This window comes from Podarcis gaigeae, assembly GCF_964106915.1.
Source record: "Podarcis gaigeae genome assembly, chromosome: 9".
Lineage (NCBI taxonomy): Eukaryota > Metazoa > Chordata > Lepidosauria > Squamata > Lacertidae > Podarcis > Podarcis gaigeae.
Genome location: NC_139685.1, coordinates 43,953,447 through 43,979,805, shown reverse-complemented (window position 1 = coordinate 43,979,805; position 26,359 = coordinate 43,953,447). Strand labels below are relative to the sequence as shown.

Genomic DNA, 26,359 nt, shown 5'->3' with positions numbered 1-26,359 from the left:
TGGCTGGAATGTGTCCTTGAACTCTGATAATGCCTCTGGCTTGCCTGGATGGATGGAGGATAGAGAAGGGTAAGTGTATGTAGAAACTAACCTTCTGTACAACTGGAAATTTTTGACACCTGTTGCTCCACCCACTATCGGCATATTCCCCCTAGAAGGACGCATGGAATGAAATGTGCCCTATGGTCTTAAAAAGTCTCCCCCCCCCCCCCCCCGTTATAAAGGAACAGTGAAGAGAAGACAAGCCAGTTGTTACCGGTAATAATAGTACAATCCGGGAGCATAAGAAAGACAGGTGTGGTACTTCTCAAAATGCTGGTTTACTGGTGACCTGTATGTCAGCATGTCATGGGGGCTGGGGGGTGTGATCTAGGCTAGGCAAGCCTCAGGTAGAGTTGCTCTTTCAGGGGGATATTCTGATATGGATGTGTGGCTGCATTGTTTGACCTGGGAACAGAAAAGGCCTTCTCATTATCTGAAGAGACCTTGCATAACATTTTTCATTGGGCAGGGAGACCTTGCTATCAGCCTTATTCCTTGCATAGGAAACATTTCATATTCAGTGAAAGAAGTCTCTCTTCTTATGTAGCAAAACTCTTTCAAAGCAGGAGAACATGGTGACCTCAGATCTCATTTGTGGAATGAATGTGGCAAGGGGAAAAGTTCCTGAGGGGTTGCACACTTCCTCTTTGGCAAGGCAATCTCAACCAAAGGGGCGCAGAAAAGAAGAGGCATAGATGTTGTACTTGACCATATTTGCCTTTTTTTCTTTTCCCCCTTTTTTCTTTTTGAAGAATAATACTTTATTTAGAATTCAGCAACAACAAAGGAAAAACCCACAGTAATTGCTACATCAATGCATTACAATTAACCAATTTTAACAATATGTAAATAGTAATTGAAAAATGATACAACATCACTTTTAACTTACTGAAGTTTTCATATTACACTTTTATCTCTTTAGCTCTTTCTTAACAGATCATAGAGAGAAAGACCAAGAAAGGAGGCACAAAAAAGGAAAAAGAAGAGAAAGAAGGGGGGAGGAAAAGAAAAAGAAAAAAGAAAACAAAAGAAAATAAACACATTTGACTTCCAATTAGACTCATTGTGTTATTATTTCTACTATTTTTTCACACACAGTTCCAAATTATTGTAGTGCTTTCTTTATTTTCGTCAGATATCAAAATACATTATATTTGTTGTTTTATAAGGATCATTCTATTTCTGCCAGGAGATATTTGTTATTGTAATGTTTTTCCAGATACTCTTTAAAGATTTCCCATTCTTTCTGTACTTTCTGTTTGCCTTTCTTTTCATGTCAGAAGTTCTTTCTCGCTTCCCTTTATTGGAAAGCTGACTTTGCAAATCTATCTCAGAGGGTAAAGAACTGACTCCTCCATTTTAAGGAAAGGGCTTGTACTTGAAGCTCAGCTGAGAGATAAATAATGGTTTTGGCCCTGCTGATGCAGAAGGGCCTGAACAGGAGCAGTAACAGTATTTACCTTCAGCTGTGTATTTTGCGTGTGTGTGGTCCAAAGCCATGTTTGGAAAAGCATAATATGCCTCTTCTCTTTGGCTAAGGATTGAAAAAGAGCCGATGCTGTTCCTGGCTGCAAAAGTGCAGATTGTTGTTATTTCATTAAATGCATCTCATGAAGAATAGAATACCTCTGGATAACTTTTAAAAGAATGCAGAAGGGCGGGATATTGGGTTGTGGCTGTGTCAGCTGTTAGAACTTTTCTCCATCTTTCTGTCCCATCCCATCTAAAGTTTCATATCATATTAAACTTATTGGCATTTTTAAAAATAAAGGATTACAGTGTTATTTTTTTTTTTTAAAAAAAGGGAAATATAATATGCAAGGTCGTGTGGGTGGGTACTTCAGAAATCCCTTTGCCCAACTTTTTTTGAAGGTGGGGGGGTGGGGAGGGGAGACACATAAAACACAATTTATCCAAATCTGGCCAATCCCATTGTATGCAAGCCTTTTTTTCCTCCAGTAGTATCCAGTGTCACTGTCGGTTTGTGCAAATATCTCTCCCAAAGATCTAAACTTCTGCTTGTTTCTATTATTATTCAAAGCACTCCAAATGCCAAATACAGGGGAAGTAGCAGCAATATTTATTATTATTATTTTTTTGGAATTACCCCAAGCTTATTGGATAAAGTTGCTTTGAAAAGTTAATTGGATTTTTTTCACAAAACAAATTCTTGGTAGAAGGAAACTATAGACTGAACACTAATTTTTCCAGCATCAGTGAAATGTATCAGATCTAATTCTGCACGTAGACAGCTTGTTCTATGCTTTCCATTTGGATGAGCAAGCATAGGAGATGTGTGGTGCTTTTGTAATAGCCTAATTGTTCTATAAATTTACAGGTAAAGCAGGTAATATGGGTACAGAACCAGCTCACAGGCAGTACCAGACATAGAGCAACTGGCCTGAAATCATTAACCCAAAGTTAATTTATTGGCTGGGATCTGGACTGGTGGTTTGAAATGCATCTGCTATTTATTTTTTTAAAAAACCAATTCCTGTTTTCCAACTCTTCTTCAAGACAGCAAGCTGGGCAAACCAGTTTCAACCTCCTCCTACTCTGCAGGCAGTGTGACTTGTATCCAAAGTCTGTGCGAGCATGATCAGCACATTTAGGTCACATCCACACCATATACTTAAAGCACACAACTTCCCCCAAAGAATCTTGGGGAATGTAGTTTACCTTCTGACAGAGCTACAGTTCCTAGCACCCTTAATAAACTACAGTTCCCAGGATTCTTTGGGGAAAGTCATGTGCTTTAAAAGTATGGTCTATGCTTGAACCTTTGGGGATGCCACTATGAGGAAAACTAGCTCTGTGCCATCTGAAAGGAAAACAAAATGAAGCAAAATACTACAATCCAGCAGAAAATATGGCGTGCTTAAATGGGTTTAGCTCTATTGCACCGTGGCCAGCATGCAGCTACTGAGTTTTCTTTTAAATTAGGCATTTGCTAGTTCAGCCAATGCCTTACAGCAGAACAAACCCTGTTTTTTCCTTACAGCAACCCATAAACAAGCTACACACCCTTGACTTGCAAAGCTGGAGTCATTTCGTTCCTCTTAGTGTCTCAAGCACACACCAGCCACTGTAGTAAGTCATGTGAGAATGTTTTGAATTCTTTATAAAAGCACAATCTGCGCTGTCTCTCCCCATCTCTTACTAAGAAACATGTGATTTGAAAAGAGTACTGTGTCTCCACGGAGGAGTCGTCACGCATGACATTTAGTTGCAAGACAATTGTTCTGACCCTCTGCTTTGTTCACAGAACGTCACCTTCTCTCTGTGACTTGCAGACGTCAAAGTGTTGTTTACTGACTGACTTGCTGGGCTGAGGGAAGTAAAACAAACAAACGGACCAAAACTGCTGATGCCACAATTTAGTCTTCTCACGAGCGTCTGAAGTTTTTGCAAGAGGAATGTGAGGCTTCAGTGTTCTCCTTTTGAATGAGTACTGAAGACAACCAATCTTTCATTGTTGTTCTGTGTTTTCCAATCCTGTACTGATCCACAGTTTTCAGACATTGCATTGTCAAGTTATCCTGGTGAACATTTATTTATTGTGCTCATTCTAAAGTACAGCATTTCTATCCTGTGTTTCTATATAAAAAATACTAACTTTTTAAATTTAAAAAGCAAAATAATTAAAAACAAAACAAAGCATAAGATGATAGTTAAAACATAATGTCACAGCAAAGTGGCTTTAAATGATGAATGACCAAATAGCAGCAAATTAAATAGCAGTAGCAAATATGTCTGCTGGGTTTAAAATGTGGTAATGCTGCTTGTCCCCTTCATGGATCACTGCCTTGCCGTGGCGAAGGGGCTTGAAGAACTCAGAGAAGCTATGAACTATGCCGAGCAGGGCACCCAAGATGAACAGGTCATAGTGGAGAGTTTTGACCAAACGTGATCCACCTGGAGGAGGAACCGGCAAGCCACTCCAGTATCCCTGCCAAGAAAACTCCATGGACAAAGACAACAGGCATATAAAAGATATGACGCTGGAAGATGAGCCCCTCAGGTCGGAAGGCGTCCAACATGCTACTGGGGAAGAGCGGAGGGCAAGTACAAGTAGATCCAGAGCTGATGAAGCGGCTGGGCCAAAGCCGAAAGGACGCTCAGTTGCGGATATGCCTGGAAGCGAAAGGGAAGTCCAATGCTGTAAAGAAAAATATTGCATAGGAACCTGGAATGTAAGAACCATGAACCTGGGTAAGTTGGAGGTGGTCAAAAATGAGATGGCAAGAATAAATATTGACATCCTGGGCATCAGTGAACTAAAATGGACGGGAATGGGTGAATTCAGTTCGGATGACCATCATATCTACTACTGTGGGCAAGAAACCCGTAAAAGAAATGGAGTGGCCCTCATAGTCAACAAAAGAGTGGCGAAAGCTGTACTGGGATGCAATCTCAAAAATGATAGAATGATCTCGATACGAATCCAAGGCAGACCTTTTAACATCACAGTAATCCAAGTTTATGCACCAACTACTTGTGCTGAAGAAACTGAAATTGACCAATTCTATGAAGACTTACAAGACCTTATAGAAGTGACACCAAAGAAGGATGTTCTTCTCATTATAGGGGATTGGAATGCTAAAGTAGGGAGTCAAGAGATAAAAGGAACAACTGGCAAGTTTGGCCTTGGAGATCAAAACGAAGCAGGGCAAAGGCTAATAGAGTTCTGTCAAGAGAACAAGCTGGTCATCACAAACACGCTTTTCCAACAACACAAGAGACGACTCTACACATGGACATCACCAGATGGGCAGCATCGAAATCAGATTGATTATATTCTCTGCAGCCAAAGATGGAGAAGCTCTATACAGTCAGCAAAAACAAGACCTGGAGCTGACTGTGGCTCAGATCATCAGCTTCTTATAGCAAAATTCAAGCTTAAACTGAAGAAAGTAGGAAAAACCACTGGGCCGGTAAGATACAATCTAAGTCAAATCCCTTATGAATACACAGTGGAAGTGAGGAACAGGTTTAAGGATTTAGATTTGGTGGACAGAATGCCTGAAGAACTATGGATGGAGGCTCGTAACATTATACAGGAGGCAGCAACGAAAACCATCCCAATGAAAAGGAAATGCAAGAAAGCAAAGTGGCTGTCCAATGAGGCCTTACAAATAGCGGGGGAGAGAAGGCAAGCAAAATGCGAGGGAGATGGTGAAAGATACAGGAAATTGAATGCAGATTTCCAAAGAATAGCAAGGAGAGACAAGAAGACCTTCTTAAACGAGCAATGCAAAGAAATAGAGGAAAGCAATAGAATGGGAAGAACCAGAGATCTGTTCAAGAAAATTGGAGATATGAAAGGAACATTTCGTACAAAGATTTCCATAATAAAGGACAAAAGTGGAAAGGACCTAACAGAAGCAGAAGACATCAAGAAGAGGTGGCAAGAATACACAGAGGAATTATACCAGAAAGAAATGGATGTCTCGTATACCCCAGGTAGTGTGGTTGCTGACCTTGAGCCAGACATCCTGGAAAGTGAAGTCAAATGGGCCTTAGAAAGCACTGCAAATAACAAGGCCAGTGGAAGTGATGGTATTCCAGCTGAACTATTTAAAATTTTAAAAGATGATGCTGTTAAGGTGCTACACTCAATATGCCAGCAAGTTTGGAAAACTCAGCAGTGGCCAGAAGATTGGAGAAGATCAGTCTACATCCCAATCCCAAAGAAGGGCAGTGCCAAAGAATGCTCCAACTACCGCACAATTGCACTCATTTCACACGCTAGCAAGGTTATGCTTAAAATTCTACAAGGAAGGCTCAAGCAGTATGTGGACCGAGAACTCCCAGAACTCCTGGATTTAGAAGAGGCAGAGGAACCAGAGACCAAATTGCAAACATGCGTTGGATTATGGAGAAAGCTAGAGAGTTCCAGAAAGACATCTACTTCTGCTTCATTGACTATGCAAAAGCCTTTGACTGTGTCGACCACTGCAAACTATGGCAAGTTCTTAAAGAAATGGGAGTGCCAGATCACCTCATCTGTCTCCTGAGAAATCTCTATGTGGGACAAGAAGCTACAGTTAGAACTGGATATGGAACAACTGATTGGTTCAAAATTGGGAAAGGAGTACGACAAGGCTGTATTTTGTCTCCCTGCTTATTTAACTTATATGCAGAATTCATCATGCGAAAGGCTGGGCTGGATGAATCCCTAGCCGGAATTAAGATTGCCGGAAGAAATATCAACAACCTCAGATATGCAGATGACACAACCTTGATGGCAGAAAGTGAGGAGGAATTAAAGAACCTTTTAATGAGGGTGAAAGAGGAGAGCGCAAAATATGGTCTGAAGCTCAACATCAAAAAAACGAAGACCATGGCCACTGGTCCCATCACCTCCTGGCAAATAGAAGGGGAAGAAATGGAGGTAGTGAGAGATTTTACTTTCTTGGGCTCAATGATCACTGCAGATGGTGACAGCAGCCACGAAATTAAAAGACGCCTGCTTCTTGGGAGAAGGGCAATGACAGGCCTAGACAGCATCTTGAGAAGTAGAGACATCACCTTGCCAACAAAGGTTCGTATAGTTAAAGCTATGGTTTTCCCAGTAGTGATGTATGGAAGTGAGAGCTGGACCATAAAGAAGGCTGATCGCCGAAGAATTGATGCTTTTGAATTATGGTGCTGGAGGAGACTCTTGAGAGTCCCATGGACTGCAAGAAGATCAAACCTCTCCATACTGAAGGAAATCAACCCTGAGTGCTCACTGGAAGGACAGATTGTGAAGCTGAGGCTCCAGTACTTTGGCCACCTCATGAGAAGAGAAGACTCCCTGGAGAAGACCCTGATGTTGGGAAAGATGGAGGGCACAAGGAGAAGGGGACGGCAGAGGACGAGATGGTTGGATAGTGTTTTCGAGGTTACCAGCATGAGTTTGACCAAACTGCGGGAGGCAGTGGAGGACAGAGGTGCCTGGCGTTCTCTGGTCCATGGGGTCACGAAGAGTCGGACACGACTAAACGACTAAACAACAACAATGCTGCTTGTGTTGTTTTTTAGGCAGGACATTGAAAGATTGGCTTTAGATGTTTATTATTTAATGGTTTATTAATGCTAATTCATTAGTCTTTAAAAGTTTTTATTGGTGGTTTAATATTTTAATGTGTAACCCACCCAGGGGGTCTGTGACACCATTCACATACCAAAAACTGCCATAGAGATGTCTTTTTTTCCAGAAATAGGGGGTCTGTGGCTTGGTTTTTGAAAAACAGGAGGCCCATAGTATTTAGATAATTGGGAACCACAGGACTATATGATTCACACAGTATTCAATAAAATGTGTGAATCATCCAGAGGACTTTGTGGCTTTGGGTGGTCAACAAATATCCAACAAATATCCAAGGTGCTCTAAAATAACATGACTTTTAGCCTCTGCCAGGGGAATGAGAAAGAGAAAGGCAGGTGCACCTCCTGGAGAAGGCAGTTCGGGAATTTGGGGTCAACCACTGAAAAGGCCCACTCATATGTACAGGGCAGGGAACATGGGGATGGGCAAAGTAAGGGGTCATATTGGAGGAAGAAATCCTTCAAGTACTTTGGTCCAAGACTGCTTAAACATTAGCACCAGCAACATAGGGTAACCCCACCCATCTGCATTATATAGATGGTTGTTCTTTAAAATGAGCCAGTCTCCCTAATACAGAAGGAAATGAAATGGCCAATTCTTATTCAGTGCATTAAAATTCCAGCACTGCTGGTTTTAAAGCTATTTCGCCCCCTACTTTGATTCTTCATTTTATATTGAACCAATTAGTAACAGATACTGATGAAAGTAAGAGTTTGGTATTAAGGGTGTGTAAACATTTGCCCAGATGAGGCAACCGCAACAATCTGTTTGTGAAAAACCGTAGTCTTTTCTGCCTATTCTGAGGAAAAGCCTTCAACACTCCTTCAGAGGCAGAGCAGCATAAACCACAGATCCAGGGCCAGCTGTAGGCTGTTCAATGACTGAGATAAACATTTAACAAGTAAACATAAGTGTATTCCCTTGAAATAGGTGGGAATTTCTTCTGATGAAACATGATTAGAACAAGACACTTAGTCACATAGGTCTGGGTTACTCTTGCCTCACTGTGCGGTGGTTGCGAATTGGGAACTCCACCCAGTGCTGCTTTTATGAGGTAATGGCCAAGTTATCCTGAAGTGAGAGAAAGGTAAAGACAAAGACCAGATCCCAGATGTTTGTTTTCAGCTCATTTAAATGATTGACTCAATAAATGAAGAGACCCAGAATTACCATGAAAATGTTAGAGGCACATACAACCTCTCTGAGAATTTTTTTTAAAAACAACAACAACACAGCATATAAATGCCATGAAATAAATGAATATAAATAAATAATATTCCAACAACAGTAAAATACTGCAGGTCACCAACCTGCAGTAATAAGGCCATTACGTGATTAGTCTTTCTGAAGTTCATGTAACTGAAGGATGGCATCTACTTTCTTAGGGAAATTGATCAGATTCCTGAAGGATTTTGTATATGTGTGCCATATAATGTAGATACTACTTGTTTATGTTTAGACCTCTACATATATGTTGTAGATCAGAGGTGAGGAACCTTTTCGGCATAGTGGGACAGATTTTTATGTCAGTCCCCCCACCCCATAGGCCATCATCTTTCACAATGATATCAGGTGACTGATAGGTAGGTGGTCCTGCCCACCTGTCAAAGGTGGCCTGTGGGGTGCGCCAAATAATGACCAAGCAGGATTGAACCCCCTGCCTATCAGATGATGCATGGGAAGTTCTTTTTTTTTGTGGGATTTGGGGAACTGTCTCAAACACCCAGACCAAGTAGGACTGAACTACCCATTGCTGATATCATTGCACTGATGCTGAAGAGATGCATTTTATAATGGAGGCTTTACGATTTATATAGTTTTGCAGCTATTACTTCATGGTTTACCCTAAAAAGGCTTTCTAGAGCAACAGCGCCTTTACTTTGATTGGGGAGCTGACCATTGTTGGTTCTCTGTTTATCTAGGCCATTTTATAAATCCTGCTGGCTTGGAATTTAAATGCTGGCAGGCAGCGAAGAGAAGGGACAAGCAGCTGAGAACAAGGGATACAGAGGTGACTGTTGTGGAATGGCTCAAAACATTACAGAGTTACAGGTGTTGGCAGCTCCCAAAATTCATAATGTAAAGAATTCTTACTTTGGATAGCCACCCAGGGTAAACTGCTATTATTTACTGGGAACATGTAGAAGGATGGTTTGAAGTCCCCTTTGTCCATGTTTATGTTTTCTTGGCTGAGGAGTGAACTTCAGCAAAGCGGCAGCATGGTAAATAGCTAAATGTCCACTCTCTTTCTAAACATAGGAAGGCCCTAGGCTCTGTTTCCTTCAACTTGTTTGGAATGTTCGGTGAAGGAAGAAAGGGGATGCTTATCAGATTTGTAGATGACACAAAGCTGGGAGAGGCAGGTAAAATCTTTATTAGAAGAAACAAGGTCAGCTCAAGAGCACCAGGCCTAATGAGCGCAGCAACTCTTCTTGGTAGGTCTTGCCCCACAAGGCAGCTGTGGAGGCTGAAGGCCCTCACCTTACCACAGCTGCCTAAATTTCCTCCTTCCTCAGGTCCTTCCCAAGCAATCTGAGACTCTGCTTATGCATCTGTCTCCGCTCCTCCCTATTCATACCTCTTCTGGTCTTGGCAGAGCAGCAGGGAGGGGATCTTGTCACCAGAGGATAGGGAGACACCCTGGCTTCTTCACCAGCCTGAATAATCTCTGCCTCTTGGCCTCCCTCCTCACCTGCTTCTACCTCTGCTTCTGCTTCTGGACTGTTCTACCACAGACTCTCCCTGCTCACTAAACCCTGCTACCTCTTACTTCCTCCTCCTAAGCTTCTCATTCTTCTCTCTCTGACCACTCATTGTCATCCTGCCACCAATCTCCAGGCTCCAAGCCTTCGTTCCTGGGGGTTCCCCAACTGGTGCCTCTCACCATTCCTCTGTGTCCAGCCAGTCCATGATATCTATGCACGAATTAGCATGGATGAAAAGTGTCTTGTTACAAAGCTTGCGCTTTTCTAAACCTCAGTAACTCCACTGGTGACTGCAAGAACGTCATGTTCCTAAACCCAGTTTCTCCTTCCTAATAGCTCTCTCCTAACATTGTGTCCTTCAAAAACAACAACAATGAAAAGTTAATACATTTTCTTCTGGGTTATCTCTCTCCCTCCCATAAGCAACCCAGTGCATTTGCTTCTGTTGGAGATGGTTTGAACAAACTGTTCTTATGCTCTGTAAGATTATTTCAAGGGGCTACCTTCATTAAAGGTTTGCTTCTTTTGTTACGTTCAAGGTTTTCTCAGGGAAACCGTCCTTTCTTATCCTTTGTGATACTTATTGGAGACAATCTCCCAACTCTCATCGAGAAGCTGGCTGATATTCAGCTATCTAGGTTACACACACACACACACACATGCACGCCAGAGCCAGCTATCCTGTCCACTTGTCTTGTCTTCAATTTGTCTGAAAATAGACAAATTGAATCTTCATGAGTTTTTGTCTCCTGAAGTGACCCTGGTGCTTTCAGCCTGCCTTCAATCAGGATTTAATACACACAATGCAGGAAATGCCATCTTTTAGATACAGGTTGCCTGCCACACAGTAGGGGGTGGAAAATACTGAACTCTTTTCCTGACTCTGGTTCCCCTCATCTTATTTCCTCAGTGGACCTATATACAGGTGAGGAAGGTTTTATACAGCTTTTCTCTGCCACCATGGTGCCAGCAGCAGCAGCAGCTCTGGGTGATGCATTCCATGGCCAGATCTGCTGGCCCTGTGAATCCTGCTGCCTGGACTGGTTGCCTCTCCTTGTCTCATGGGTGAGCAGGCCCTGGATGCAAATTATGTTCTGTAACAGATTGCAAACTTATTTGCAAACTCTGTAACTACCTTGCAAAGGTGAAGCAGGTGGCAAAATGAGCTAAGCACCGTCTTGCATAATTTACAACAAGTACATGCATTGCACATCTCTAAATCCTTCAAGAGTGAATCCTCATACTACATTGGGACAACGTGATCAGAAGCCCCTTGTTTTTTTTATGGTTCCAATAGCAAATCAGAGTCTCTGGATCCCCACAAAACGAATGACGTAATGTTGATGAAAGAAAAGCACTGCAGGCTTCAAAACACGCACATTATCTTGGTTATTGCCATATTTTCTGACCTTGACCTTTAGGACTGTTAAAACTGTTCTTGTGCAATTTCCATTCATTTCAGTGGTGGCCTGTACGGGGGAAGTAAGCCATGTATTGTGCCACAGTTAGATTTTAAAGGAATCCAAGGTCAGAAAAGCCTCTGCTATGACAGCTTACACATAACACATAGCAATTCTCACTCCATTCCTGCATATGATATTTCAACACTGAACTGAGAAAAATAAGAAACCGCAAATTATAGTGCTGAGTAAAAATGTAGTGAATCTATATTAAGAAGTTTACAATATACTAGAGCTTTCCAAACTTTTCATGTTGGTGACACAGTTTTTAGACATGGATCATTTCGCGCCATAGTTATTCAGTTTTACTTGCAGACTGGAGGTTAAACAAACCCTTTTCCAGCCCCGGGAGGGGTGTGGGGAGCGTTTGCACGACACACCTACACACTGCAGCCGACGTACTCCGTGTTGCGACACACAGTTTGGAAAGCTCTGCAGCATACAATAGTCAACTGCTAAACTGCTACAACATACCATAAACTTTTTTCCTACTAATTTATTTAAAGCAGTGTTTCAAACTGGAGGTAACACACATAAGGAAATCCTGGGGATTTTCCCTTTCATATCCTTCCACTATTACTTCCTCAATTTCTTAACCAGGATTTAAATATATTTTATGCTGTTTCATGGCTTGCAGCCTGGCGATTGTCACTTAAAAATGATAATAATCTGTTCTTAAAAGACAGAAGTATTCTGTTTTCACTTTGATTCCATTGTCAGTCCTTTTGCTTTTTTTGGTCTCATTGGAGGATTCACATTCTTAATGCTCAGTCATATGTAATTTAGAGCTATTTAAAAGACTGGTGTGGTTTTGCTTGTTTAAGTACAACAACACTCATATGTCACCTGCTTCGTGGCTCAACATCCTCCCAACCTTTTCCCTCCAGGATTTAAGAACAATTTTCTTTTATCATAGCCTACTCCCCTGCAAAGGGACGCGGGTGGCGCTGCGGTCTAAACCACTGAGCCCAGGGCTTGCCGATCGGAAGGTCAGTGGTTCAATCCCTGCGACGGGGTGAGCTCCCGAGCTCCTGTTGCTCTGTCCCAGCTCCTGCCAACCTAGCAGTTTGAAATAATGTCAAAGTGCAAGTACATAAATAGGTACCGCTCCAGCGGGAAGGTAAACAGTGTTTCCGTGTGCTGCTCTGGTTTCGCCAGAAGCAGCTTAGTCATGCTGGCCACATGACCTGGAAAAACTGCGGACAAACGTCAGCTCCCTCGGCCAGTAAAGCGAGGTGAGTGCCACAACCCCAGAGTCATTCGCAACTGGATTTAACTGTCAGGGGTCCTTTACCTTTTTACTCCCCTGCATTAAGTTCAAATTCATAATTTTCAAAATGAGTCATTATAAATGTTATCTTTCAATTGTCCTTGTCTGTGTTATATCAAAGCAAATGGGGGAGGGGAAGCAGGAGAAGGAGAAGGAGGAGGAGCTGGCTTTTTAGCTGCTATAACTTCTCTCTTCCTTTGAAAGTCAGCCCAGTAGAGGCTTACACATGGGAATCTGCACAATGATCCAAATTAAACTATCTTGCCAGAAGCACATTGAATTCAGTTCCAGAAGTGAAATAGATTATTCAACTGTTGTCAACTTTATACTATGCAACATGCATGGAGCATACGTCTTCAGAAAGTATTAGACAGGGTAGATAAGCAATTAATCTCCATAGCGGGCCTGAAGGAAAAAGGCCAGGTTCACTAGAGAAAATACAGGAACAACTGGACACAAACACACACGTGTGTGAAAGAATTATGTGTGCTGCTAGAGCTTAGCTTCTTGTTTTCATTCCAGAAATTCCTGCTGCCAGAGACAAGCCACTGTTCAGTTTAGAAAGCAGCTAACCTCTTAGGCAGTGGGAACTGGTGGGCAAAAGCTGCAGGCAATGCCCCACTTTTCCTCTCCTACCTGTCTTTGGATTGATCCTGCATGCTTCAATACTCAAATGATTTCGGAGGTATCTCAATGACTTATCTAGACTTAACCTTGAGAAGATGGATTGGAGGACTACAGTTTGAGTCACTGTGCCATTCAAGTGGTCAGGGATTAGAATAAGGACAGAAAGCAAACATTATTGTTCCAATAATAATGTATAGCTTTGTGAATCAGGCAAGAACGGGTTCATATAATAAGAATACAATTTATATAGAGAAATGCATCACAAAATGTTCATTGAGTTGAGATAAGTGTGAATAGGACTGTAGGCAGTGAGATTGGGAAGGATGGGAATTAACTCCCAGAGATTCAGAAGGGATTGGGGAACATTAATTTATTTCATAAAATTTATATACCACTCGATTGTAATAAATCCTCAAAGAAGTTTAAAGAAGATTAAAGGTAAAGGGACCCCTGACCATTAGGTCCAGTTGTGGCCGACTCTGAGGTTGCGGCACTCATCTCGCTTTATTGGCTGAGGGAGCCGGTGTATAGCTTCCAGGTCATGTGGTCAGCATGACTAAGCCGCTTCTGGCGAACCAGAGCAGCACACGGAAATGTCGTTTACCTTCCTGCCGGAGCGGTACCTATTTCTCTACTTGCACTTTGATGTGCTTTCGAACTACTAGGTTGGCAGGAGCAGGGACCGAGGAACGGGAGCTCACCCTGCCGTGGGGATTCGAACCGCCGACCTTCTGATCGGCAAGTTCAAGACTCTGTGATTTAACCCACAGAGCCACCCGCTTCCCATTCTAAAGAAGATTAAAACAACATAATTATCGGTTAAAAAAACACACAGTTAAAAGAACTATTTAAAACATTAAAAACAGTAATTAAAACCAACAATAAACTAAAAGCCATATTAAAACAAATGTTAATAGTCTACATGTCTGGATACACTTATCTAAAAACAAACTAACAAAGACAAGTCGAAAAGCAGAAGTCGAAAAGAGTGCTGGGAAGGTGCCTGCCTGAGTGCAATAGGCAGTTCCAGAGTACAACTGCTGCAACACTAAAATATTGATTCCTTATAAATGTGGAATAAGTATGATTATGTGACAACTTTAACAATGCCAGTTCTACACATCAAAACAGTCAGGTTGGCATATGTGAGCTAAGGCAATCTCGCAAGTAATTTTTGAATCTGATTGACATCAGGGTTAGCTGAGTGCTTGGTGATAACCACTTATAAATTGGGATTGCAAATGACAGGTAGGAAAGCAGAACAGAACTGTTGCATTGCAGAGGCCAGTGCTGCTTTAGCTATGTAAATGCAAGCCACTCTAGATCCCAAATCAAGTGTAATCACAAAGTGATTATTCAATGCTCTTCTGCATATTCCCCAAGAATATAATCTTTTTTGTACAGTGCATTACCCACCCCAGATTCCTTCTTGGACATTAAGATTTCAACCCTGCATTCAGCTAGGTTTATAGACATCTCACAGAATCATACGAGCTGGAAGGGACCCTGAGGATCATCTAGACCAACCCCCTGAAATGCAGGAATATGTAGCTGTCAGGGATCGAACCTGCAACCTTGGCATTGTCAGCACCACACGCTCAACCAACTGAGCTATCCAGCTAGCTTATACCTAACTTGAATAGGATTTGAGTAGCTGAAATGAGCTTGAATGTTTCCCTTTTTATATAATCTATTAGTTAAAATTACTTAACTAACATGCATCAGAGGGAAAATTAAATAGCGTAATGGGCAAAGCCCATTTGTATAATTGCATTTAAAACTCTATTATCCAAATTACTCATCTGTACGAAATGCTAAGTGGCCAATGACAAGCACCCGATTTTCAAAACACATAAATAAATGAAACAGCAGATAGCTTTTTGACTTTTTTACCTTGAGCCACAGATCCTCTTGAGCAGCAATGCTCTGACATTTGAATCAACTCTAAAAGCACTTCACTGGAGGAAAATGTTACACTGGAAAAATCCTTTATACGTCTCGATAGCCCCATCAGGATCCAGAACACCTGGAAACGTTCAAATATTCCTGTGTATGGCTGAACTCCTAGATGATATCCACTAAAAGTTGAAGTCAAAAAGTACCGAGGGTTCACATTTGGAAGCACACTATTTACGCATAAAAGGAAAATAGTAGATGCTAATATTACTTTGGATGAGGCCTCAAGTATTAGCTGATGGTGTAAATTGGCAGATGTTTAACTCATAGCAGTCTTGTGCCCCAGTACATAAGTTCCGAACTGTGGTTTGTGGTGTATTTACAGGTGGCCCTTGAAGCTTGGTTTATATTCCAACTGTAAAACTAGAACTTTTGGGTTGGCATTCTTCCTTCTTTCCAGCAGCAACATAGCTACAGACAGTAGATGTAACTAACAACACTTTCTACTTGGTGTTTTTTTTTAATAGGTGCACAGTTGCCGCTGAGGCTTCATGTGAATTCGGATTTTAAAAGGTGTTCTCAGAGGACATGTCTCATACAAATCACAGACTTTTTGTGGGGGTTTTTTGTGGAGTAAACTTTGTGTGATATTATTTCATATTTTCTTTAATTGTCTCAAATTCATTGAATGCAATCCCCCTGAAATAAACCAATGCAGTTAAATGGCTGCAACCCGGAACACATTTACAGTATGAGCATATGCTTGCTTACTTTTGCAGTCACTTCCACTAGGAGCACCATGATGTTGTTGTTGTTTAGTCGTTTAGTTGTGTCCGACTCTTCGTGACCCCATGGACCAAAGCACTGCCTCCCGCAGTTCGGTCAGACTCATGCTGGTAGCTTCAAGAACACTGTCCAACCATCTCATCCTCTGTCATCCCCTCCTCCTTGTGCCCTCAATCTTTCCCAACATTAGGGTCTTTTCCAGGGAGTCTTCTCTTCTCATGAGGTGGCCAAAGTATTGGAGCCTTGGCTTCAGGATCTGTCCTTCCAGTGAGCACTCAGGGCTGATTTCCTTAAGAATGGATAGGTTTGATCTTCTTGCAGTCCATGGGACTCTCAAGAGTCTCCTCCAGCACCATAATTCAAAAGCATCAATTCTTTGGCGATCAACCTTCTTTATGGTCCAGCTCTCACTTCCATACATCACTACTGGGAAAACCATAGCTTTAACTATACGGACCTTTGTTGGCAAGGTGATGTCTCTGCTTTTTAAGATGCTGTCTAGGTTTGTCATTACACCATGATGGATCATACCAAAGGTCCGCACAGTCCTGCACCCCGCTTCCCACAAGAGTCAAACAGATGCCTTTGGGAAGTTGACAAACAAGGCACCAAAAGCAGTAGCCTGCCATGTTATTGCACCCCAGCAATTGGTATTTTGCCTCTGAACCTGGAATATCCATATCAAGAATGGCAGTCACTGGTAGACTTACTGGGTTGCATCCAACTCTGCTGTTCCGCTTGCTCAACAGACTTCTGCTTGCTGCATGGAATTTCCCACTGCAGCGCCCTGTAAACCCTCAAAATGTGATCCCAAGGTTGGGATGACCCCTCCGGAGCAGGATTTGGGGTTGTGCAGGGAGGGCAGAGGAAATCCCATTGCATGAGTGGAATGGCGCACATGCAATCCATTTGCCAAGGCCACATTTTGGGGCAGCAAATTCCATCCACAATGCAAAGCTCAGATGGTAGAGCATGAGATTCTTAAACTCAGGGTTGTGGGTTCAAGCCCCATGTTGGGCAAAAGATTCCTGCATTGCAGGGGGTTGGACTAGATGACCCTCGTTGTCCCTCCCAACTCTACAATTCTATGATTGTATGGGAAAGTATTTTGTCTCCCCCGAATCTCCTACTAATTCATTTCTTTGAATGGCTTTTAGTTCTAGCTTGATGGCAGAACCTGTTGTACTGCTGCAAACCCATGAGCACATACCGTATTTTTTGCTCTATAAGACGCACCAGACCACAAGACGCACCTAGTTTTTGGAGGAGGAAAACATGAAAAAAAAAATATGAATCTCAAGTGCAGTGAAATCAGCAATCCCTCTTACTGTTCTGGCTTCTGTGATAGCTGCACAGCCTGCATTCGCTCCATAAGATGCACACAAATTTCCCCTTACCTTTTAGAAGGGAAAAAGTGAGTCTTATAGAGCAAAAAATACGGTACTTGGGAATAACCCCACTGAACTCACAAGTAGATAGGTGTAGGACCAAGCTGTTGATTCCATTGATTTCACTAGGATGTAGGCACACTAAGTTTTTTGAATGCATTATCTCATTGATAATGCTATCACAGGAAGGAATATATGATGGTGCACTGGTCATTCTAGCTCAGTATTGTCTACAAGGACTGGCAGTGGCTTCTGAAGTTTCAATCAGGAGTCTTTCTCAGCTCAATCTGGAGTAGACAGGGATCTGAACCTGGGACCTTTTGCAAGCAAAGCATGTACTCTCCCACTGAGCTTTACTAGCCTGTCCCTAAAAGTACCAAGTAGGATTCTGCTCAATTACCCAGGCCATATGTACAGTGGTACCTCGGTTTAAGAACAGCCCTGTTTACGAACTATTCGGTTTACGAACTCCGCATAACCGGAAGTAGTGTCCCGGTTTGCGAACTTTACCTCGGTCCAAGAATGGAAGCTGAATGGTGGAAGGGCATCGGTGGCGGGAGGCCTCATTAGGAAAAGCATGCCTCAGTTTAAGAATGGTTTCAGTTTAAGAACGGACTTCCGGAATGGATTAAGCTAATAAACCGAGGTACCACTGTTTATGCTACTGTGAACCTGGCGTAAGGAACCTTTTCCAGCTTCAGGGCTGCATTCCTTTCTGACCAACCTTCCAGGGCCCACATGCCTGAAGCAAGAGCCGGCAGAGCAACAGATGGGACTCTTATCTCTGTAAAATAGGCTACATTCCAGCCACATATGACAGGGAATTCCACACACACAATACACATCATCCAGGCAAGCAAGAAGCATTAGTTGAAGGACACATTCCAGCCAGGCAAAAGTACTCAAGGATGACAGACCACTGAGGGGCATGTGGGCATGATCAGGTCAAAGTCCAGGGCAGGAGAGCCACATTGGGCTAGCAGATCTAAGGCTCTCCCCACTGCTTTAAATGCATCCATGCAAATATATAAGGTAAAGGTAAAGGTACCCCTGCCCGTACGGGCCAGTCTTGACAGACTCTGGGGTTGTGCGCCCATCTCACTTAAGAGGCCAGGGGCCAGCGCTGTCCGGAGACACTTCCGGGTCACGTGGCCAGCGTGACATCGCTGCTCTGGCGAGCCAGAGCCGCACACGGAAACGCCGTTTACCTTCCCGCTGGTAAGCGGTCCCTATTTATCTACTTGCACCCGGAGGTGCTTTCGAACTGCTAGGTTGGCAGGCGCTGGGACTGAGCAACGGGAGCGCACCCCGCCGCAGGGATTCGAACCGCCGACCTTTCGATCGGCAAGTCCTAGGCGCTGAGGCTTTAACCCACAGCGCCACCTGCGTCCCTATGCAAATATATAATTGTGTATTATTAGCATTTAAGGTGAAGTAAAAACTAAGGCCAACTAGACAGCAAAAACTCTTCATTACTCTCATTAAAAAGTCACAAGATACTAATTTCAGAGTCCCAAAGCACTGCTTTTGCTTTTCTTTTATAATTAGCATGGCTGAAATTCAAGAGCATTTGGTAACCATGAAATGTTGTGAACTTGGGTGACTCACCTGCACATTGACTATCAAAACAATTCCCCACAATAGTCTAGCACACCAGGGGGGCTATTTCCCCTCAAGAGAGGGAATTGCTATTAATAGCAGCTGTTACAAGTTGAAATTATTTTCTATGTGGTCATAAAGAGTCTTATGGCCTGGTTCATATTAAAGAATATTTGACGCTGATTATGACAGCTACCCAAATAAGTTCTTGTTTGGAAATTCATACTGGTGCATTGCTTATTTAATGCAATGCTGCCGTCCGTACTGGAAAAACCTTTCAGACACAGCAGCTCTAAAGGAAAACTCGTATTTATAACTGTGACTAACTGATTAATTATGATCAAAAACTGTGTGCAGGAAAAGACCTGTATAGTGCACATCAAATGTGTACATGGCTTAATTTCATACGATTTATTAAATTCTGTATAATAGGAACCAAGTAGTCCTGTATTGTGGGCATGTGGAAGCTGGGGCCTTCTAGCTGCTCCAACACTAAAACTCACATCATCCCTGACCACTGGTCATATTGGCTGAGGTTGATGGAAGGTGGTGATGACAACATCTAGGTGGATCACAGTCTCATTACTCCTTTATAATGCAGACTTATAGCAAGTTTGGGTGAATGCTACAGTATCTGAAGGCATGAACTATTTGATGTAGTAATATATTTAGCCCTCCCCTAACATACGCTTTCAAACTGTTTTAAGGTTCCTTCAAGGCTTTTCATGTGTCCTCAATGAGAGAATAATAATGGCAGAGAAGCTGGGTGTGTAAACACATTTGTGTGAAGCTGCAATGAAGAGTGCAGCTGAATGGGACACAGCTGTGGGAAGCCTGAGAAAGTACCATCCACCCATAACAAGCAAGTCTAACATAAGAGACTAGGATGATACCCACTGTTTCTAGGAACTCTTAGTGTTGTAAAACTTTTGTGGGTGAGCTGAGGGTTTGTTTGGACCTGGAGTGAGAACCCATAGGCTGAGAGAGGAGGTGCGCCAGAATGAAAATGAGATATATATGTGTGTGTGTGTATATACACACACACACACACACACACACAGAGTACAGTGATACCTCGGGTTACATACGCTTCAGGTTACAGACTCCGCTAACCCAGAAATAGTACCTCGGGTTAAGAACTTTGCTTCAGGATAAGAACAGAAATCGTGCTCTGGCGGTGCGGCAGCAGCAGGAGGCCCCATTAGTTAAGTGGTGCTTCAGGTTAAGAACAGTTTCAGGTTAAGAACGGACCTCTGGAATGAATTAAGTACCAGTACTTAACCTGAGGTACCACTGTATTAGTAACTTTGTATTAATGTAACATTTTTATACGTAAATCTGTATTTTTGTAACATTTGGCTTAAGTTGTCTGTTGTTGCTTCAGTTTTGTGTACGCCACTTAGAGATATTTTATATCAAGCGGTATGAAATTAAATAATCATTTGCAGAAAAATTGGGCTTGGAGGAAGCACATCCTCAGGATACGACCCCATCCCTGCTCTTTTCAGCAGTAAAGGAGCAGCAGGAGATTGGTGTGTGTCTTGTGAGTTCAGTCCACCCCCAATAAAAAAGGAAGCAAGTTGCACACTGTCTGCTACTTTTCAGCCACCTCAGCTCCCAGCTCCAGCTTGCTAAGGGCTAGAGAACCCTGTGCCCACATTTCTGACTCACCCACCTCTATTTTGCATCACTCCTACTCTCCTACCCTGCCTTCCCTCCATATACTCACAAAGGCATAGCAATTTGCAAACACAAGGAGTGGTGCTTATAATGACTTGGTTAAATTATTAAAACTGTATTTTTGCCAACTTTGATCTTCCTTACGTGTATCTGGCTTGATGTATGCAGAAAGCTTTGGGGACTAGATGAAAATGGCTTAGGTTGATGGGAAATGCGATTGATATTCCCATTGCTTGGTTTAAGTTGGCTATCACAATATTCATATGGCAGGGAGGGAAAACATGTGGTCATCCAGTTGTTGTTGGACTCCAGCTCCTTTCAGGTCCAGTCAGGGATGATGGGAGTTTTAGTCCAGCAATAATCTGAGGGGCACCAGATTATCGTATTCTAATTTCTAACTCAGCCCAGCATCTCCTCTGAAAATGTGTGGAATGGAGGAATATAAAAAAGGAGGCTGGGTAATGAAAACCATCTGTTGCATAAGCATTTTACTCCAAAGAGTTTCACCTGACCTACTTTCAAAATATAATTTCTGCAATTATATTTTTCAGCTTTACAGCCATGTCATGAAAAGTAGGCTGAGCACCCCCACCGTCGGTACAAGGCGCTTCATTTCCTTGAACTGCCACAATCCCGCCTCCCCTTATCCAAAAGTCGTCCTCTCGAGCTCCCGAGAAACTTTCCAGAGCAATCCTGGCAATAATCTAGCATTCTCCAGAAGAAGTTTCTCTCCGTTTCCCAGGCCTGCTTCGTCAACTGCCCTTCTGTGCAATCGACTACTTTTGCGCACTACAGATCCCAGGATCCCTTCCGTAGGGTTAAGTCCCCTCCCTCCCTTATTCGTTAGCGAAAGGAGAGCGAGCGAGCGAGCAACCTCTGGCCGACTTTCAGAGAGTGGGGAAAACACTCGCTTCCTCTGCTTTGGACGGAAAGCACGCAGAAGAGCTATAGAGGCCAACGCTGGGGGAAGAAGAAGGGAGAAAGGTTTAGGGAGGGGTGGGAAGCGTCATAGCAGAGCGGGCTCCAAAGGCAGGGCACTCGGGCTGCAATCCTAACCCCCGTTACCACGGAGTAAGCCCCGCTGAATTCAACAGAGCTTACTTCCAGGTAGCCATAGGTTAGGATTGAGCTGTTACAAACTGGACTTTCTGCTTGCTGAACAGGGGCGGGGGAGCCCCTCTGGGGCAGCGCCCCTCTCGCCCGCGGTGGACACGTGGAATTGCGTCCCCGCCTTCCCGGGTTTTTAACAGTTCCGACGTTCTGAGCGCAGAATTCCGCCGCCCTCAGGATTCCAGAGGGGCGTCCCCTGAACTGGCTCAGCGTCGCAGCTGCAGCGAGGCCCGTCGAGGCAGCACTTCAAGCGGGGACGGGACTAACCGGCCGGGTTCCTCCTCCCCGCTGTACCAGGAAGGGACAAAGCGCAGGCTGTAGCAGCGTCCAGGCTTGCCCAGGAGCTGCCAGCCGAAAGTTACGGTGGCCGCTCTGTGTCTTTTTCCTACCCGTCGGCTGGGAGGAGGAGAAGGAGCACCTCTGTCCCTCCGGCCCGACGTGGGCTCTCTGCCTGTGTGTGCCTTTGGATACACACATAAATACACCACCTCTCTCGGCCCGTCCCTCCCTCTCTCCCTCTCCTGCTCTTTCCCGGCCGTCTCCTCCCCCCTCCCTCCTCCTCTTTCCCCTCCTCTTTCCCTTCCCCCAGAGTTGCCGGAGGAGGCCGGAGCAGGCAGGCAGGCGCGGTGCTCCTGTTGTGTGCGCGCCTCTCTCCCTTTCTCTCTCTCCCTGGGCTGCCTCCTCTCGGCCCAGGCGCACCGCAGCTGCCCAAGGAAGAGTCTCCCTTCCCTCTGCCCGGTGCGCAGCAGCCATGAGCGGCGGCGAAGTGGTCTGCTCGGGCTGGCTCCGAAAGTCGCCGCCGGAGAAGAAGTTGAAACGCTACGTAAGTGCCCCCCCCTTTTTTTTGCCGCGGCTTGCGGGTTGTGCTGGCAGGGGCGTCCCTCGGCTTGCAGCCGCCGCCGCCGCTCTCCGTTCCTCCTTCCTTCCTGTGTGCATGTTTTCGCCCTCAGTCCTTTCTTCAGCTCTCCCTTTCCTTCTGCGCCTCAGCCTCTCTTGGTCCCCGGAGCGTCCCACCCAACCTGGGCTGCGGTGAAGGATCCCCTGGCGAGCGGGGCTCTATCCGTCGGCTTGCCCACCCGAAGGTGCTCGGGGCAGCTGCCGAGCCCGTCAGCCTCCCAAGTACTTTTCAAAACTGCCAAGTGCGCAGTTCTGGTTTCTCAGCGTTTTGCAAAAGGCCCTGAGCGGACCCAACTTTTACCACCTTCTTCTTTATCAGTGCCCTTTGCCAGGGATGGCGGTGGGGGAGCGGGCGAAGTTGAGTCCAGAGGACGCTAAGTTTTGGGGGTTTTTTTTTTTCCTGGAACGGTTGTCTTAAAGAGAAAAAAAAAGGGGGTGGAAGACGGGAGATCCTTTTGGAACCGGGTGATAATTTTGTTCTTCGAACTTCCGCTGGTTATCCTTGTATATGATGTCTGTCCAATCAGATTTGCAGCATAAAATACAACTCTAAGGCACTGGGTCCCCCCCTCCCCTCCACTGAAAGGACATCCGTGCGATAAATAACCTGCAGGCTGTGAACAGATAGTCGCATGTGCATAATCGTGCGTGTAGGTGTGTTGTTGGAGCTACATGTGAACCTGCAGCCATATGGCTTCCTAGTGCACATAACACAACTTATCTGAGCTTGTGTGTTTGTTTAAGATTTGTATGTGCAGCAGACATTGCCACTCAAAGGACACCCAATGGGGAAGCCAGAGTATCAGAGTAATGCAATGATTTTGGGGTGGGGGTGGTATCATAGATGCTTAGAAACCAAGTAATTTTTTTAAAACCCAGATTCTTCCCTAATTTTCCTTCCCAGGTGTAAATGCGCACAAATCTAGTTTATCTGAGCTGTGCAGCCATGTATAAATAAAATCTGCCCGTGACATCGATTCTTACATATATCATTGATGATTTTGCAGCTGTCTCTAGTATGTGGTGCCTCTATAGATTATGTATTTTAGTTGCAGTGAGATGTAACTAATTGGCAGAACTGTGTTATCCCTAGTGCCATTCAGATTAGGATAGGAAGACCAAATACTCCTAGAAGCCTTTGGTTTTAATACCAAACTTTGCCTCCTAAATTTCTACATTTCAATACATGTTATTTTAATCCCTTCACTCCTAGAGGTGCTAATGAGACTGCCCATTCTCTCTCATACCTTCAGGCATAACATTTCTCAAGCTACACCATTGGATTCTGGTCTCTAAACAAAACAAAAACAAAACAAAACACTTAAGTACTCTAGTTAGTACAACAAAAAGAGAGACTGTCCTTAGAAAACAAAAAGCAACCATTTTCACATTGTCTAGCCCTGACTAAGGTCCCATCTGCACTAGACATTTAAAGCGCTATGAAACCACTGTAAACAGTCATAGTTTCCCCCCAAAGAATTATGGGCGCTGTGGTTTGTTAAGTGTGCTGAGAGTTGTTAGCAGCCCCCTATCTCCCCACAGAGCTGCAATTCCCCTAGAGAGAGAGATTTTGATTGTTACACCATTCTAGCTCTCTGAGGGGAATAAAGGTAAAGGGACACCTGACCATTAGGTCCAATCATGACTGACTCTGGGGTTGCGGTGCTCATCTCGCTTTATTGGCCAAGGGAGCCGGCGTACAGCTTCCGAGTCATGTGGCCAGCATGACAAAGCCGCTTCTGGTGAACCAGAGCAGTGCACGGAAACGCTGTTTACCTTCCCGCCAGAGCGGTACCTATTTATCTACTTGCTCTTTGATGTGCTTTCGAACTGCTAGGTTGGCAGGAGCAGGGACCAAACAACGGGAGCTCACCCCGTCACAGGGATTCGAACCGCCGACCTGATCGGCAAGTCCTATGCTCTGTGGTTTAACCCACAGCGCCACCCGCACCCCCTGAGGGGAATAGGTGTCTCCTAAACTCGCAGCATCCTTCGGAAACTGCAGTTCCCAGGATTCTTTTGGGGAAGCCACAACTGTTTAAAGTGGTACGATACATTGTAGGTGGGCTCTAAATGCTTAGCAGAGTTTGGCTTGTTGAAGTAGATAATTCATCATTTTCTGATACAGAGGAAATGTCTCAGTAATGGAGGCATTCAAGTAGTTTATATGAGTAGACATCCTAACATTAGAAATACCTAAATATCATTATTAACCTATAACTCTTTCCTTGCATGTTGTCACCTCTGGTTAAACAGAATGTTGTCTTGCAGTGGTGATCGTCAAGTTATCACATATTTATCCTTGGAAGGGACAGGAGTGGGAAGCCCCTAAGTCTCGCTTCAAGCTCCGTTAAACACCTTGATCCTTTAAGCAAATCTGGGTTTGAAGTGGTAAAGGGATAAGTGGTTTAAGCAAGTCCAGTTTTAAAAAACAGTACCTGAGTAGAATCTTGGGATGAGATGAAATTGGGCTTCATAGAGAAAGCTTTGGCCATGACCTGAACTATTGACTAATAGGGTTAGTGGCACATGTGAAAAAGCCCAAGGACATGAGCTTGTATCTGTGGAATAGCAGTTCAAAATAATAAATCTTTGGAGGAACAGTATATGAAGCAACTAGGCTGGTGAATCACTTCTCTATGGTTGACATTTAAGCAATCAGGCAAAAAATTGAGGGAATACCATCATAGTGTCAGACTTATTGTTAGGTGAAGTGTTGGGTTAGCTTCATAAGTTACCTTCTTCTAATGGAGAAGGCCTCTTCATTTGGAGGAAGGAAGGCAGTCTTTGGATCAGATTTATAGGGCAATAGCCCACTAAGTCATGCTTGGAGCAGACCCATTGAGGTCAAAGGGCATGACTGATTTGTCCATTAATATTAATAGGTCTACTCTGAGTTCAGCTCAGTAGGATATCATCCATTAATCTTGCTGCTGCAGTATATTAAATACTTTCCTATTTTCCTTTCAATTGCAAGCCTCTTTTTTAGGGTGTTTCAACAGAAATATATATTATAAAAATACACATATCAATCATTCAACTATTATACCATAAGCAAGGATGAGTCAATAAGTCTATTTCCAGTTTGCATCACTTTTGCTTTGTGTTCACCCCATAAATCCATGCTTAAGAAACTCCACCAATTTGAATAGAAATATGTATTTAAACACACATTTCTGAGTATATTTTTTGTCTAAAATGAATTTTGAAATGTAAGATATCTTTTAAAAATTAAGGCTCAAATCATATACTTTGGGAGTAAGCCCCATTGAACTTAATTGGACTGACTATAAGTAGACATGGATAAGATGGTGCTGTCAATATAGGTTATATTGTTTTTTGAACTAAGAACTGCATTGGAACATTCAGGAAGTGTGAATGCTAGTGGATAACTATGTTCCAATTTGTGTCTTGGTTTGGGAGATGCAGATCAACCAGTCCATTTTGGAATGTGCAAAGACTGAATTCCCCAAGTGCCTCTAATTAGAACTAGTAAAGGTTTTACCCCTCAGTTTTGAAGTCTTCTTTCCATCTCCTCATTAGTGATTTGTCATCCATATTCTAAATGTTCTCCATCTCTGGCCTCTGGGAAGTAGATTGTGAAGCATCATATCAAGAAGAAAGAGCCTACCACTTTATTATATGAGGGTGGTAAGGAAGTTAATAAAACCTGTCTCTATAGGCAGAGAAGTATTCTATTTGGGTGTGGTGAATGGGTGTATGGTTTGTTTTTGGTAGAAGAGATCTAGTTGTTGTTTCTTCTGAGGCGGGCTCCTAGGAGCAATTAGTACAATAAATTGAGGTAA

General features: G+C 43.5%; 1 protein-coding gene across 2 annotated transcripts in view; it reads left to right on the top strand.

The window, feature by feature from the left end:
• Positions 1-21,732: 21,732 nt before the first annotated feature.
• The window catches only part of GAB1 (GRB2 associated binding protein 1), an 81,169-nt gene continuing 76,542 nt past the window's right edge, over positions 21,733-26,359 (top strand). For both annotated transcript variants that reach the window (XM_083755669.1, XM_083755668.1), the window contains exon 1: positions 21,733-22,479. In XM_083755669.1, the coding sequence (XP_083611795.1) occupies positions 22,408-22,479 (72 nt within the window). In that variant the 5' untranslated portion in view covers positions 21,733-22,407. The remainder of the gene's footprint in view (positions 22,480-26,359) is intronic.